This window comes from Dendrobium catenatum, unplaced genomic scaffold, assembly GCF_001605985.2.
Source record: "Dendrobium catenatum unplaced genomic scaffold, ASM160598v2 fragScaff_scaffold_621, whole genome shotgun sequence".
Lineage (NCBI taxonomy): Eukaryota > Viridiplantae > Streptophyta > Magnoliopsida > Asparagales > Orchidaceae > Dendrobium > Dendrobium catenatum.
This window is the reverse complement of record NW_021319083.1, coordinates 14,570,242-14,585,229: the sequence shown is the minus strand read 5'-3', so window position 1 is coordinate 14,585,229 and position 14,988 is coordinate 14,570,242. Positions and strand designations below refer to the sequence as shown.

The 14,988-nt window shown below is 38.5% G+C and overlaps 1 protein-coding gene across 1 annotated transcript in view; it reads left to right on the top strand.

The window, feature by feature from the left end:
- The first annotated feature begins 1,420 nt into the window (after window positions 1-1,420).
- The window catches only part of LOC110093855 (vacuolar-processing enzyme), a 31,419-nt gene continuing 17,851 nt past the window's right edge, over window positions 1,421-14,988 (top strand). Inside the window, exons 1-2 of the mRNA XM_020818875.2 lie at window positions 1,421-1,958; window positions 2,039-2,203. Coding sequence (XP_020674534.1) covers window positions 1,773-1,958; window positions 2,039-2,203 — 351 coding nt within the window. The 5' untranslated portion in view covers window positions 1,421-1,772. The remainder of the gene's footprint in view (window positions 1,959-2,038; window positions 2,204-14,988) is intronic.

Genomic DNA, 14,988 nt, shown 5'->3' with positions numbered 1-14,988 from the left:
CTATCACATCACAAAATTAGATCATTCGTGGTGGTTTTACCCATCACAAATTTTCTTGCAGCGGTTATTAAAATCGATGCACGTCCGCTGTGATTGCAATGTGCTGTAACTACATTTCATGGATATTTAATAATCTATGAGGAAGACATAATGAGTGCTAGTTATAGCAACTGTTTTAATTTCACAATCTCATAGAATTACTGATGTTAAAACCTCTATTGTAAGCTAAAAAAAATGATTCACAGAATTGTTGGCCAACATTTCAAGATGAGTAATTATTTGAATGAGGGTATAATCTGGCCGATCAATTTTTTTTGATATATGGATACTTATTTTGGACTGAGGTTGGAGATGCACGCCATGGCTTATGGTGTTAGTGTGAAAGATTACATGCTCGAAGTTCAACATGCAACATTGTAGTGGCGCTGGGTGATGACGCTGCAGTGCTACGCACTAAAATATATTTTTATAGATACTAAAGTCATTTTCTCTCCACTCAATCGCCACCTCTCTCCCTAGTGCCGGGCTTGCAATGGAAGGAAGAAGAGGAGGGAGGGAAGGAGAGAGGAAATGGTTAGTTTATGTCTTGGTCGTCGATCCATTTTACACCTTTTGTGAAAAATTGCTCAGATTATAGTACGTGATATTTATCCTATTATTGTTTTCAAAAACTTTGATTTCGACCGTTCTATTACTTCCAAATTGGTTTTATTCTATTTTCTTCGAATTTAGTTAACTTCGACCACATAACTTTTAATGTGTTATAACACTAATTATTTTGGACATTTTGATCGATTGATTTCATAATTGCACCGAGAAAAAAAATTAAAATTGTTGTATTTTGTACGATTTATAAAGAATTAAACTTTTGATATTTTAATATAGACGTACTAGTAATACAAACATTGTGAGCGAAAATGAGTATGTTACCGGGTAATAACTAGTTGCTACTAGTGTTATAATATTGCGATAATAATACATGCGAGAACAAGTAACTGTTGATTTTACTGACGTTGTTTAGAGAGTGACTATAACAACTCGAAAATGAAAAATATTTTGAAATATGAAAATTTAAATTTCTTTATGAACTGGAGCGCTTCGCGTTACGCTTGTGAGCGCTGCGGCCTTAATTAATTAAGAACATAGCGCTGCAAAAAACTACAGCACTTTTACTGAGTATTTGCTACGCTTTTGCAAATACTCAGTAAATACTTAGCAAATATTACGTTATGTGTATTTTATTTAGTATTTGTAAGAATATTTATTAAGTATTAACTGAATATGTATTATATATTTATTGATTTGCTGCAATCTTACTTAGTATTTAAATAAATACTTAACAAATTATTAACAAATATTTATAATTAAACATTTGTTTAATTTATAATGAGTATTTAAACTAAAAGCGCACCGTCCGGGCTCTAATTTCTCACGAATCGGATACCCGATACTTCGCCGACAACCAACAATGGCTTCGCCACCCTCGCTTTCTCTCCACGCCGAATGAATGACGAAGCAGTTGTGCGCGCAGCAGTGCAAAACGACGACAATCGACTTCTAACTCCGTCATTCAACCTCTAACCAGGCAAGAAACGCCTTTTCCCTTCTCACTTTCACCAATCACAGCGAAATCAGAGAGTGACAAGAAGACACCTTCATGGACACGTGCTACTCCCCCACATAGCTCTATTGCATGGCGAGATAACGTGCCGCGATGATCTTTCTTTTTAAATTCATGTCCTGCATGCTCATTCCATCTCTCATCCTTTCCAATGGCGAGGTTTTCGGCTTCTCGTTTAGTTATCTTTCCTGCTTTGCTCTGCATGCTGGTTCTCTCCCGAGCCGACGTGATTCGGATGCCGTCGAAGGGATCTTCCTTCGACGGTGAGGAGGAAGCGGGGACGAGTTGGGCGATTCTTGTGGCTGGTTCTTCGGGCTACGGTAATTATCGTCATCAGGTGAGGTGGTTGGAGCTATTTGATTCGTGACCGGGAAGTTAATGATTAGTTACTGAGTTAGGGATTTTGGTTATTTTCAGGCGGATGTGTGTCACGCGTATCAGATATTGAGGAAAGGGGGTTTGAAGGAGGAGAATATTGTGGTGTTTATGTTCGATGATTTGGCGAACAATCGGCTTAATCCGAGGCCTGGTATCATCATCAACCACCCCCACGGCGAGGACGTTTATGCAGGCGTCCCGAAGGTATTTATTTATATATCACACAATCAATTTTGTTATGTATAAGCTGTAAGTTTGTGAAGTTAATTTTTTTAGTAAAATTCATGTCTTCTGCTAAATACTTTGAAGGTGTGGATTTTAGGAATGTATTATTGGTAAATAGTATGCGGGACTGAAGAAAAGAAAAAAAAAAAGAAAGCTGCAGCTGCGGTTAGGTAGAAGCAGGTATAAGAGGAAGAGTATTACTGTAAGAAGAGAACTGTATTCACTAATTTTTATTTCGTGTACTAAATGATATAACGTGGTACACAGGACGGGAACTGAAGTAAAGAGAAAAACTGCAGCTGCGGTTAGGTAGAAGCAGGTACAAGAGGAAGAGTATTACTGTAAGAGAACTGTATTTCACTAATTTTTATTTCATGTAAAAACTACTGGATGAGGTCTAGAAAAGTGGCCGGTGCACTGCTGATAGAATGGGTTTGTGGAGGAAAAGAAGAAGAAGAAATAGCTGCTTGCATATCGGATAGTTGTGTATCAGTAAAGTGTTTATCACCACCTCATAAGTTGATGATCCAAGGATTGGATTGTCAATTTATCGTATAGATTCCGAGACTGAGAAGGAGAAAGAAGTTTGGTGAGGATGTTGGCTGGCTTATCTTTGGATTTGATGTGAACCACATTAATTTCATTTGAGCAGATGCATGAAGTTGTAGTCTATCTCAGTGCACTTATTGCAGGCATAAAAGGTGGGGTTGTTTCCCAAAGCTATAGACGATGTATTATCATGATGAAGTGAAGTGACGATAGAGGTTGGAACATTGAAATCTTGTAATCAGTGATGAAGCCATACAAAGTTGAAGGCGGTTGAGGCTTGAGCCTGATATTCTGCTTTGGTTGAGGATTTTGTGACAATAGATTGATTATTAGCACTCCAAGAGACAAAAATTGTGACAAAAAATGGGCAGTAGCATGTATTTGATTTTCTTTTGCTGGGATTGATAGCCCAATCGGAGTCCAAGTAGGATTGCAGAGTTAGATCATCTTCAGTGGTTGGCAGACCAAGATGAGCAGGACCTTTGATTAGAGGAGAAGGCATTTAAGCTGTTGGTTATGTTTGATTAGCAAGTTATGCATGAATTGACAGAGCTAATTTGTGGTGAAGACATTGTTTGAATGGGTTGTGCTCAAGTATTGTAGGGAGACTGCAATTTGCCGAAAGAGAGGGTTTTCATAGGGGTGGATGGTGGTAGGGCAGAGAGAGAGATAGATTGCAATTGGCTAGACCGGATTTCTATAGCAATTCTAAGCATATTGGGATTGGTTGAGAAAGCAACCGGATGCTGTAGGGGTGTCTTGAATGCCAAGAAAGAAAGACACAGGACCAAGGTCTTTGAGAGAAAAATGGGTTTGCATGTCATTGAAAGATTGTAGAAATTTTGTCATTGAATATTGTAGAAATTTTGGATGGGTAGTTTCTGGTAATGAGTATATTGTTGACATAGATGAGAAGAAAAAAATATATACAATTTTTAGAATAAAGTAGCAATGAGGGGTCAAAATTCTGAACTTACAGTTGAGACTGAGAAGGTAAATGGAAAATGCAAAAGTCATTGTTTTGGTGCTTATTTTAATCCCTAAATGGCTTTGTGGAGTTTGCAATATCTGTTAGATGTTGTGAGTCTATGAAATTGGGTGGTTGCATCATATAAACATCCTCATGATGCCATGTAGGAAGGCGTTTGATTCTTCGAGTTGAAGAATGGGCAACTGATCATGTAAAGCAATAGTTAGGACTTTGGAGTATTTGAATTGTCGGCATTTTGTAACTAGGCTAAATATTTCGTAGTAATTGATGTTGCATTATTGCTTGAATTCTTGAGTTACCAAATGGGCTTTGTAACAATTGATGGTGCCATCAGATTTGAGCTTATTTTATAAGTCCAATGATAGACTAAGACCTGCTGATGTTGGTGTGGGGGAACAAGAGATTATGCATGTTGTCATCCCATAGCAAGAAATTCTGTTGAGATGGTAATGCACCATTCAGGAAATTTAGACGTTTAATTGAACATGTGAGAGTGGAGATGAGCTGAAGATCGGCATTAAGAGTGAACATTTTTTTGAGTTTGAGATGGCCTATTTTAAGATGAGTTTGCATAGGGTGAAGCCGTGAAGGTTGTGTGTGAGTGGAGGAACAGAGGACGTAAGACTTGAGAAGCTTTGGCATCATTTGGGTGAAGCTGATGGGAGGTGGATGAATGGCTAGGTGAAGTGCGGGGTGAAAAAGCAGAAGGAATTGGGAGGTCATTGAAGTCTTGTTGGATGGAGCGAGTTTTAGAATTAGGCTGACATAGGAGTATGTGATCAGCGTGAGAGAAGAGGAAGTGGAAGGCAGAGTGGAGTTGAGTTTGGTTTGTACAAGTGTTTTGGAGGTGAAGGTATGTTCATGAAAAGCAATGTGATGGGAGATGATTATTTTCCTTGTGAGAACATTAGCAACGATATCCTTCTTGAGTGGAAGAGTAACTGAGTAATAAATATTCCATGGGGGCGGGCTGAGTTTGTTTAATGTGAGAGGTTGAAGCCAAGGAAAACATATACAACCAAAAGCTCTGAGGTGAGCATAGGTGGGAGGTTTGGTGCATGTGCTCGTAGGGCGATTTTTGTTTGCCGGACTTGGGAGTTTAATTTATTGACGAGACAATTTGTAGTGAGAAGGGATTTGGTCGAGAATTGAAGTGCAAGAAGCATTGAATGTAGGAGGGTAGGTTGTCTCTAGGAGATGATGATATTTGCATTTGACAATGCCATTTTATTTTGGGGCATAGGGATAGGTCTGGGTGTGAGTAATGCTATGATTAGATAGAAATTTTTATAAGGTGTGAGAGGTGTATTCACTATCATTGTCGAACCTTAGTGTTTTAATGTGAACATTAAAGTGATTTTTGGCCATTAAGGTAAATTCAATGATTTTTTGTGTTGTTTCAGCTTTAGCGTGTATAGGAAACGACCAACTAAATATGGAGAAATCGTCAATTAAAAGCACATAGTGATGGCATTGTTGGGGATGAGGAAGTAAAACACCGCGATAAAGCAACCAAGAAAGTAAAAAGCAACAGAAATAAAAGGACACTAGAATTTAACGTGGAAAAATCTGAACTCAGGAAAAAACCACGGAGCCATACGACACCTAGAAATCCACTATAAAAATGAGGAGAAATAAGTACATCTCTCTCTCTCTCTCCTTGCTTATCTTCTATCTTACACTGTTCTCACACTCTAAACATAAGAGAAAGTCAATTAAATAACACCAAGGGATGCCACCCATTAGAAGAAAGAGGAAGAAAACTATCCAGTTCGTCTCGAAGCGCTGCGTCGCTAATTTGGAGCGCTGTGGCACTCAAACCCATAGCGCTGCGACACTTAAACCCATAGCGCTATGACACAGCACAACGTTGCGGCGCTATGCTCTTTATTGTTTCTCCCATAAAATATTGTAGGATCGAGGCGCTAGGGAACACAACGCCAACGTGCTAGGGTACACATCATTGGGGCTTTGCACCTTAACCCTAGCGGGGGAGGACTCCCGCAACCCCAAGCGAGCACGGAAAATTAAACTGAGGTCCGAGGTAACAGTACAATCTGATTGATCGGCACAATTATATTCCACAGACTAACAAACATATGCTTCAAGACAGTTAAAAATACATGAAAAAAATTATCCCATCCACAATTTAGAATTAACAGCTGCGATTTTTGAACTTAAGATATAGAGACATCACTTATATGGAGACAGGTGTGAGGTTTTTACATATCATAAATGCCTTCAATATATATTTAATTAGAAGAAGCTTAATCTAAGACATAGATGGTGGTTGGAGCTTATCAATGATAATGTTTTAGATATACAATATCATCGTAGAAGGAAAAATGTGGTTAGATGAATTAAGTAGAAAGACTTATTGAAGTGCAAATTGGTTACTAGTCTAAGAGGAACAAATAATTAAAGATATGAAAAGACTGGAGATTTCAGTGATAAATCTTAAAGATATAAAATTCATATTAAATTAGTTGGTGATACAATCAATATTGAAGGATCAGATATATAATTCTTTATCTGAAGATAGTGGCTTCCAAGAAATCATAAGTAAGATAAAGCAAGATATTTGAAAAATTTTATGTTAGATGAAGAGAAATTCTTAAAATATAAAGGCATAATTTGCGTTCTAAATCTTGACAATTTAAGACAAGAAATATTGCAAGAAGCAAATATTACTAGTTATACAATTCATCTAGGCAGTAATACAATGTATCATGAGCTTAGAAGAATATTTTGGTGGCCAGATTAAAAAAAGTGTTGCAGAATTTATGGCAAAATATATTTCATGTCAAATGATTAAAGCAGAACATCAAAAATCAGGTGGACAATTGTAACTTTTACCAATACTTGATTGGAAATTAGATGAAATTGCAATGGATTTTTTAATTCAATTACCTGAATTAAGATAAAGCCGTGATGCTATATAGGTTATTGTGGATTAATTAACAAAATTTGCTCATTTCATGCCAATTAAATAGATTGATTCAGTGAAAAAATAGCAAAGGTATTTGTTAATGAAATTGTGTTATTATATGGGGTGCCAAAATCTATAGTTTATGATAGATTTGTTAGATTTATCTCTAAATTATGGAAGAAAATTAAAAAAGCCTTTGGTGCTAGACATTCAACACTGCATTCTATCTTCAAATAGATGGGTAATCAGAAAGGTCAATTTAAACTTTGGAGGATTTACTTTGGTTGTGAGTACTAGATTTTGGTAAAAATTGAGAGTTACATTTTACATTATTAGAATTTTCTTATAATAACAATTTTCAATTCAACATCGGAGTGACACCATATGAAGCTTTCTATAGAAGAAAATACAATACACCTTTATGCTGGGCAGAGGCAAGGAAAAAAGTCAATATTGAGTTAGTAAGTGATGCTAATAATAAAATTAGATTAATTATAGACAGATTGAAGGTAGTACATGATAGACAATGGAAATATTATGATGCAAAGCACAATTTAGTTGAATTTGAAGTTGGTGAATTTATTTTTATTAAAATTAGTCCAATGAAATGTGTGCAATATTTTGGAAAGATGAAAAAAATTGAGCCCACGATTTGTTGGATCTTTTGAAATTTTTGAAATGATTGAAAATATGGTTTACGAGTTAGCTCTACCGGTGCATATATAGGGAATACATAATATTTTTCATATATTTGCATATCGTAAATATATATCTGATTACTCAAAAAGGATTTTGTCAAAATCAATTGAATTGCATCCTGATTTAAAATATGTAGAAGATATAAAAGAATACTAGAATATGATGTGAAGCGACTAAGGAATTGAGAGATACTCATTGTGCCGATTTTATGGCAGCATTGAACAGAAAGAGAGGCTACATGGGGGAAAGAATTAGAAATGAGATTTCAATATCCTTATTTATTCAACTAAGATATGTCTATTTACTTTTCATTTAAATTTCGAGGATAAAATCTTTATTTGGAGGGGAGATTCTTAGAACCAGAAGCATGAAACAGAAAAAGAGGCTACATGGGAGAAATAATCAGAAAAGAGATCTCAATATCATTATTTATCTAACTAAAATATGTCTATTTACATTTCATTTAAATTTTGAGGATGAAAATTTTAAAAATAGGTGAGATTGTTAGAACCTACTGGACCAGTACTGGTTCAATCGAACCGGTCCCCTAACCTATGTAAACAAAATAGAGCGAGCAGGCGAGCGCAAGGGCGAGCGGCCGAGCGAGCGCAAGGGCGAACGAACCGAGCAACTCAATGTGATTGCCAGGGAAGATGTGCGACTCCTCATGAGGGATATCTCTATTTCACTCGGTCCATTTATAAGCCAAACGAGAGAAACACAAATCAGGAGTAGGGATCGAGAGGAAGAACAAAAAATTGAGCGAAAGATATCTGTGTTTGGTGAGAGAAAGAAGAATAGAAGAGAGAGTAGTATTTTTTTCTTTAAATTTAAAGAGAGAAATTCATGATTTAATTTTATCAAAATTTATTGTTCAATTATTTGTTAGAAAAGAAGAAATAATTGACAACGATCTTTGAGGTTTTATTTTGGTAATAAGGAAGAAAATTTGGATGTAAATGATGCAAGTTATTTAAGTGAAAATTTTGACCAATTTCGGGAAATACTATATTCAATGTGATTAGAAATATAGTTTGTTAGTTAGGGAAGTTCGACATTTGATATTTTTGTTGATGATTTGATAATATTTGATTTCTTCATGATTTTGAGTATAACAATATTTAATGTAAGTAGTATTATTTTGGGCAGGAAAGGAAGTTTAATTGATGAGCTGTGACAAGCACCAAAATCAAGACTTTTTTTTGAGAAAATTTAGGTAAAATTTTAAAATGTAAATTTTGAATCAATTGAAATTAATTAAATTATAGTTTTAAGATAACTGTGCAAATTCATGTAATTATGTATGTGATCTTAGGTGTTGTATTAAAGAAGATCCTATAAATTCTAAAGAAATTTGGAAGAGGGTCGACACATGAAAGTAAAGTAAAGTGGGTGATTACGTTTATTTTAATGTAATTATATTTTTATTTTGTTTCATTATAATTATTGAATATTGTATAATGCATATATACTTGTTAAAGTTTAAGTGTTTAACATGCATCAAATTGAATCGTACTCTATAATATATGTATGAAAAATGCTTAAGACATAAAATATATATATATATATATATATTGAGAGCTTGAGAGAAAGAGAGGAGACCTAGGAGAGGCTCCAACCGGAATACCCAACAGCCCATATAGGTGAGCTCTTGGTCTTATCTTGTTTTTTTTTTCTTGTTTTCTTCTTTCCACCTCACCTCCTACACCCTCCCCTTTCCCGTCTCCCTTACCAGCCGACCCAACCAAATCCCCCAAAACTCGTCGGCTTCCCCCTCCTCGCCGCCGGCTCAGGCCAGCCCACCGTCGCCTTGCCCAGCCCCTCCTACCCGTGAGCAATCCCGCCGGCCCCTCCCTGTTTGAATTTTGAATTTCAAAATTCAAATCCCTCATTAACTCTTTCCTAAAATACTTCACCACAAATAGGAAAGAGATTTAATTGAGGTCCAATCTATTTTGAATTCAAATTCAATTCCCTCTCTTCCCTCCCCTCATTTGGAAACTTTCCCAAATTAAATAAATCTGAAATTTAAAATCAGATTTGATTTAATTTCTTTGACCCCACTAATTAATCACAATTCTCCCTTTCCCTCCTTGCTTGGCCGGCCACCCCTCTTAGCCGTTTCTCTCTCCACTTGCCACCTAAGCCTCCATTAAGTAGCTAATTAATTCCCCCTAGCAGCCGCCCCTCTCTCTAGCCTAATTTAGGGAGATTTAAATTGCAATTAATCTCTCCCTCTAATCAAAGAAAATCTGAAATTCAAATTTAGATTTTCTCAAAACAAGATCTCCCCACAAATCCCAACTCATAGCCCACCCTCCCCCTTCTCCTCCCCACTCCACCGAAGGCATCCCTCCTTCCTACAAGGTCACGGCTCCATCACCCGTCCCTCTCCCTAGCTCACGACAAGCTCCTCCACCTCTCTATTTCTTCTTCCCATTCAATCCCACTATGAATGGCGGATCCCGAAATTGAAGGCGGATTGGTATTCGATATCTACGGCGACATCCACATCACCCGTTCACCGTTCTTCGACGTTGGATTTGGCTCCGACGACACGGTTGAGGACTATTTGAACCATATCCTTCCCACTCTCGTGGACGTCGTCGACGACCAATTCCAAACTACGTTTGGACAATCACCGAACGCTATCCACCACCACCTCCACCGGCGGCTACCTCTCCGGTAACAAAGACCTTCGTCTCCTTCTCCGTAGTAGTGCTCTCCATCCTTGTATGGTTCTTTCTCCGCCGCTAAAGCCAAGAGTGAATGAGTGAGAAGGTGCTCGAGGTGAATTTTCTCATTATTAAGCGTAGGATTTTGTTATGAGCACTTAAGTATTTCTTTTATCATTGGGTGTTGTTTGAATTGTTTGGTTACTTCCAAAGCACATCTTCGCCTAAGCAAATTGAATACTTAGAGTTTATTTAATCCTTTATTTTATTGGTGATAACTTTGTGGTGGTAACGCTTTATTTAATTATCATCTTAATTTTCGCAATCAACTCCTACATGATTCACATCATCTTGGTATCAGAGCATGATAGACATGCATGACATGTTAGAAAAACATCCTAGGGTCTAATCTTGTGTTATAGTTTAATTTTGCATGCATATCATCGCATATCTAAGTTTATTCACTGTTTTTCACTGCTGTTTTTACAATTCCTGCACGCATCTAGTTGAATTAGGTCATACTAACTAGTGTTGTAGTGCTGCCCTTTTATCCGTAACGTTTCTAAGTGTTTAGAACAACTACACCTTGAAGTTAAACTGCTCTCCTCACTGTTCCTGCAACATTTAGACGTCCTGTAGTGAACTTTAAGTCAGTGTTTAGGTGCTGTCTACACCCTAAGGCCTTCCCAAAACACCTAAGCGACCTAACCTGTAGCTGAACTTTGCTGTCCCGATCATTCCAGCAGTATTTGAAGACTTTTGGAACATATTTCTAGAGTGATTAGCTGCTGCCCTTGACTTAGGAACTCTCCCTAGTGTCCCCTAGCACCTAACCATGGATCCGGAACACATTCAAGCAACCTTAGACTTGATTGTGGGCCAATTGGGAACGGTTACACAACAAATTAGGGATACCCAAACGAATTTAGCTGAGTTTAGACGCCAAACGGGTGATAGACTAGACAACATCGAAAGGATAGGAAACCCTGCCATCTACACCCCCTCTAGACCCCACTCTCCTTATGGAGACGACAACTGCACTGAATATGGACCTCCTAGAGACCACTACCGACCCAATCAAGAACCGGTAGGACGTGACACACCTTGGAGAGATAACGATACCTAACTTCTTAAGAGTATTAAGATAGATGCCCCGACTTTTGATGGTACGTTAGATCCCCAAGTTTTTCTTGATTGGCTCAAAGGTATGGATAGTTATTTTAAGTGGTACAATATTTCGGAAGAGAGAAAGGTCCGATTTGTTGAAATGAAGTTGACTGGTAGAGCTAACCAGTATTGGGCCAACCTAGAACACATGCACGAAACCCGAGGAGAGTACTCCGTGACTGACTGGGGAACAATGAAACAAGAATTGAAATGGAAGTACCTTCCCCTGTCCTACTACCCTAGGCTATTGGATCGTTGGAATAGGTTGACCCAAGGAAACAAACCCGTGAAAGAATACATTGCGGCCTTTGATGATTTCATGATACGCTGTAACGGAGAAGAAACCACCACTCCTGCCCAACTTCTGTTGATGTTTAGAGCTGGATTAAGAGAAGATCTTAGGAATGAATTGTTTGCAAGAGGAGTGAACACGTTTGAAGCTGCCTGTAGTCTCGTGTTAGATCTGGAAGAATCTAGGAGTCGCACTTTTAGAAACACCGACCCTCGCCCCAACCTGTTCAGGTCTTCCTCTAGCTAACTGTCCAACAAACCCGCTGAGCTCCCGAGTAGTCGACCCTCCCCGAATCAAACCCAACCTCTTCCAGACTATAAAGACAAAACACCAAAACAGGAAGCCCCCAAAACCTCTGCCGGCACTAAGTGTTTTAGATGTCACGGATATGGAAACATTGCCTCCCAATGTTCCAGCCTGTACAAGGTAACTATAATTGAGGAAGTTGTTGAGGAAGAAGAAGAACCCGACATTGATTTGATCCACCATGTGGAAGATGAGGAAGATTTCTTTGAGGATGATACCATTGCTGATTTGATGTTCGTTAGATGTGCCTTGTCCCACCCTAAACCTAATGATGACTGGCGCAGGACGTCTATTTTCCACACTTTTACCAAGATAGGAGACAAGAGTTGTAAAGTCATCATAGACAGTGAAAGTTGCATTAATGCTGTCTCCTCCGCCATGATTTCCAAGCTTAATATCAAGGCAAAACCCCACCCAAATCCCTATAAGGTTGCTTGGATTAACTCAATGACAATTGAAATTAAGGATAGGAGCCTCATCCCTATAACATTTGCTGGATATCAAGAAAAGATTTGGTGTGACGTTTTGGCTTTGGATGTTGGCCAGATCATCCTTGGTCGCCCGTGGTTTTTTGACAACGACGTCCACATTTATGGGAGAACAAATACCTGCGTATTTGAACATAACGGTAAAAAGATTAAACTTGTTCCCTCCCAACCAAAGAATAGTAAGGATGAAGATAAGCCTGCTACCCCTAAAGCCAGTAAAGGCCTACACCTTGTGACTTCTAAAGAAATGGATATAGAATTAACCAAGGATCCCCCATGTACGCCCTAGTAGCTAGGGAAGTTAATGATGATCAAGTGGAGCCTGTCCCTGAGGAGATTAAACCTCTTTTAGAAGCTTTCACTGATGTCTTCCCGGAAGACTTCCCCAATCAACTCCCGCCCCTTAGGGACATTCAACACGTAATAGACCTAGTACCTGGAGCTTTCTTACCAAATCTTCCTTACTACTGTATGAACCCAACTGAACATGCTGAACTGAAGAAACAAGTAGATAAACTCCTACAACAAGGATTCATCAAAGAGAGCCTTAGCCTGTGTGCTGTCCCTGCACTGCTTAACTCTCAAGAAGGACGGCTCTTGGCGAATATGTGTGGATAGCCGCGCTATCAACAAGATTACTGTGAAGTATAGGTTCCCCATTCCCCGACTGGATGACATGCTAGACATGATGACCGGAGCCACCCTCTTTTTCAAGATTGATCTTAAAAGTGGTTACCATCATATTAGAATCCGTCTAGGAGATGAATGGAAAACTGCGTTCAAAACGAAAGATGGACTTTACGAATGAACTGTAATGCCTTTTGGTCTGAGTAACGCTCCAAGTACCTTTATGAGAGTCATGACTCAAGTCCTCAAACTATTTTTAGGAAGATTTGTAGTAGTTTACTTTGATGACATTTTGATCTATAGCACTTCAGTGGATCAACATCTCAATCATCTCCCACAAGTTTGTGAAGTTCTGAGGAAAGAACAGCTGTTTGCTAATCCTGCCAAATGTAAATTCCTCACCAATAGTGTGACTTTCCTTGGATTTATCATATCCAATCAAGGGATATCTGCGGACCCAGAAAAGGTGCGAGATATAAATGAGTGGCCAGAACCCAAGAACATTAGAGATATTAGGAGTTTTCACGGATTGAACACATTTTATCTGAGGTTTATTAGAAATTTTAGCACCATCGTAGCACCAATAACGGACTGCCTTAAGAAAGGAGAATTTTATTGGACTATACCCGCAAATAATGCATTTTAGGAAATTAAGAAACGAATGATAGAAGCCCCTGTAATGAGATTACCTGATTTTTCTAAAGTTTTCGAGATGACCTGTGACGCATCAGGAATTGGCATAGGTGGAGTCCTATCTCAAGAGGGACACCCAGTCGCATTTACTTTAGCAAGAAATTGAATGACATTCGGCAACGGTACTCCACCTACGACAAGGAATTTTATGCTATCATTCAATCTCTTAGGTATTGGCGGCGCTACCTCGTATCTCAAGAATTTGTTATCTTTTCGGATCATGAGGCTTTGCGATATATTAATTCTCAAAAGAAACTCAATGCATGGCACGGCCGTTGGGTCGAATTCCTCCAAGAATACACTTACACAATTAGACATAAGGCCGGAGCTGAGAATAAAGCAGTATATGCTTTGAGTTGTCGGATAATGGCCATTAGAGAAATGAGAATGAAAGTTGTGGGATTCGAACGTATCAAGGAAGACTATAAGGATTGCCCTGATTTTCATGAGATTTACACTTTGTTGACTCTGGGGCATGACCGAGTCACTGATGATTTCTTAATTGAAGATGAATACTTATTTAAGGCCCAGAAACTCCGTATTCCTAGAACGCCCTTGGAGAGTATCTTGTTTGGGAATTGCACGCCGGTGGATTAGTAGCTGGTCACTTTGGACAATTCAAGACCATTGCTGCCCTAGAAAACCGATTCTACTGGCCTAGTTTAAAGCGTGATGTTAGTAGACTTTTAAAGAGGTGCCATACCTGTCAACTCGCTAAGCAACGCAAGCAGAATACGGGACTTTACACCCCACTTCCCGTACCTAATTGTCCATGGCAGGATGTGAGTATGGATTTTGTTCTTGGTTTACCAAAGACTGTGAGAAAGCATGATTTAATTTGTGTAGTTGTCGACCGTTTTTCGAAAATGGTCCATTTCCTCCCATGTTCTAAAACTTTTGATGCCTCCCGAATTGCTAAGCTCTACTTTGACGAGATCGTTAGACTTCATGGCTTTCCTAAGACCATCGTTTCCGATAGGGATGTCAAGTTTACAAGCTATTTATGGAAAACCCTATAGCACAAGATGGGCACAAAACTCCAATTTTCAACAGCCTTCCACCCCCAAACCGATGGGCAAACCGAAGTGGTTAACAGAAGTCTAGGAAACATTCTAAGGAGTTTGGTAGGGGAAAACATAAGGGATTGGGATTCCAAGCTTCCTATTGTTGAATTTTCTTACAACAACTCCGTCAATTGAACCACTGGTCTTAGTCCTGCCGAAATCGTATACGGATACCTACCCAGACAACCGATAGATTTACTTCCCATGAGTCCTAGGTTTAGAGCGTCAGAGTCAGCATCTGCATATGCATCCCACCTTCAGGAGTTGCATAAAGAAATTAAAAT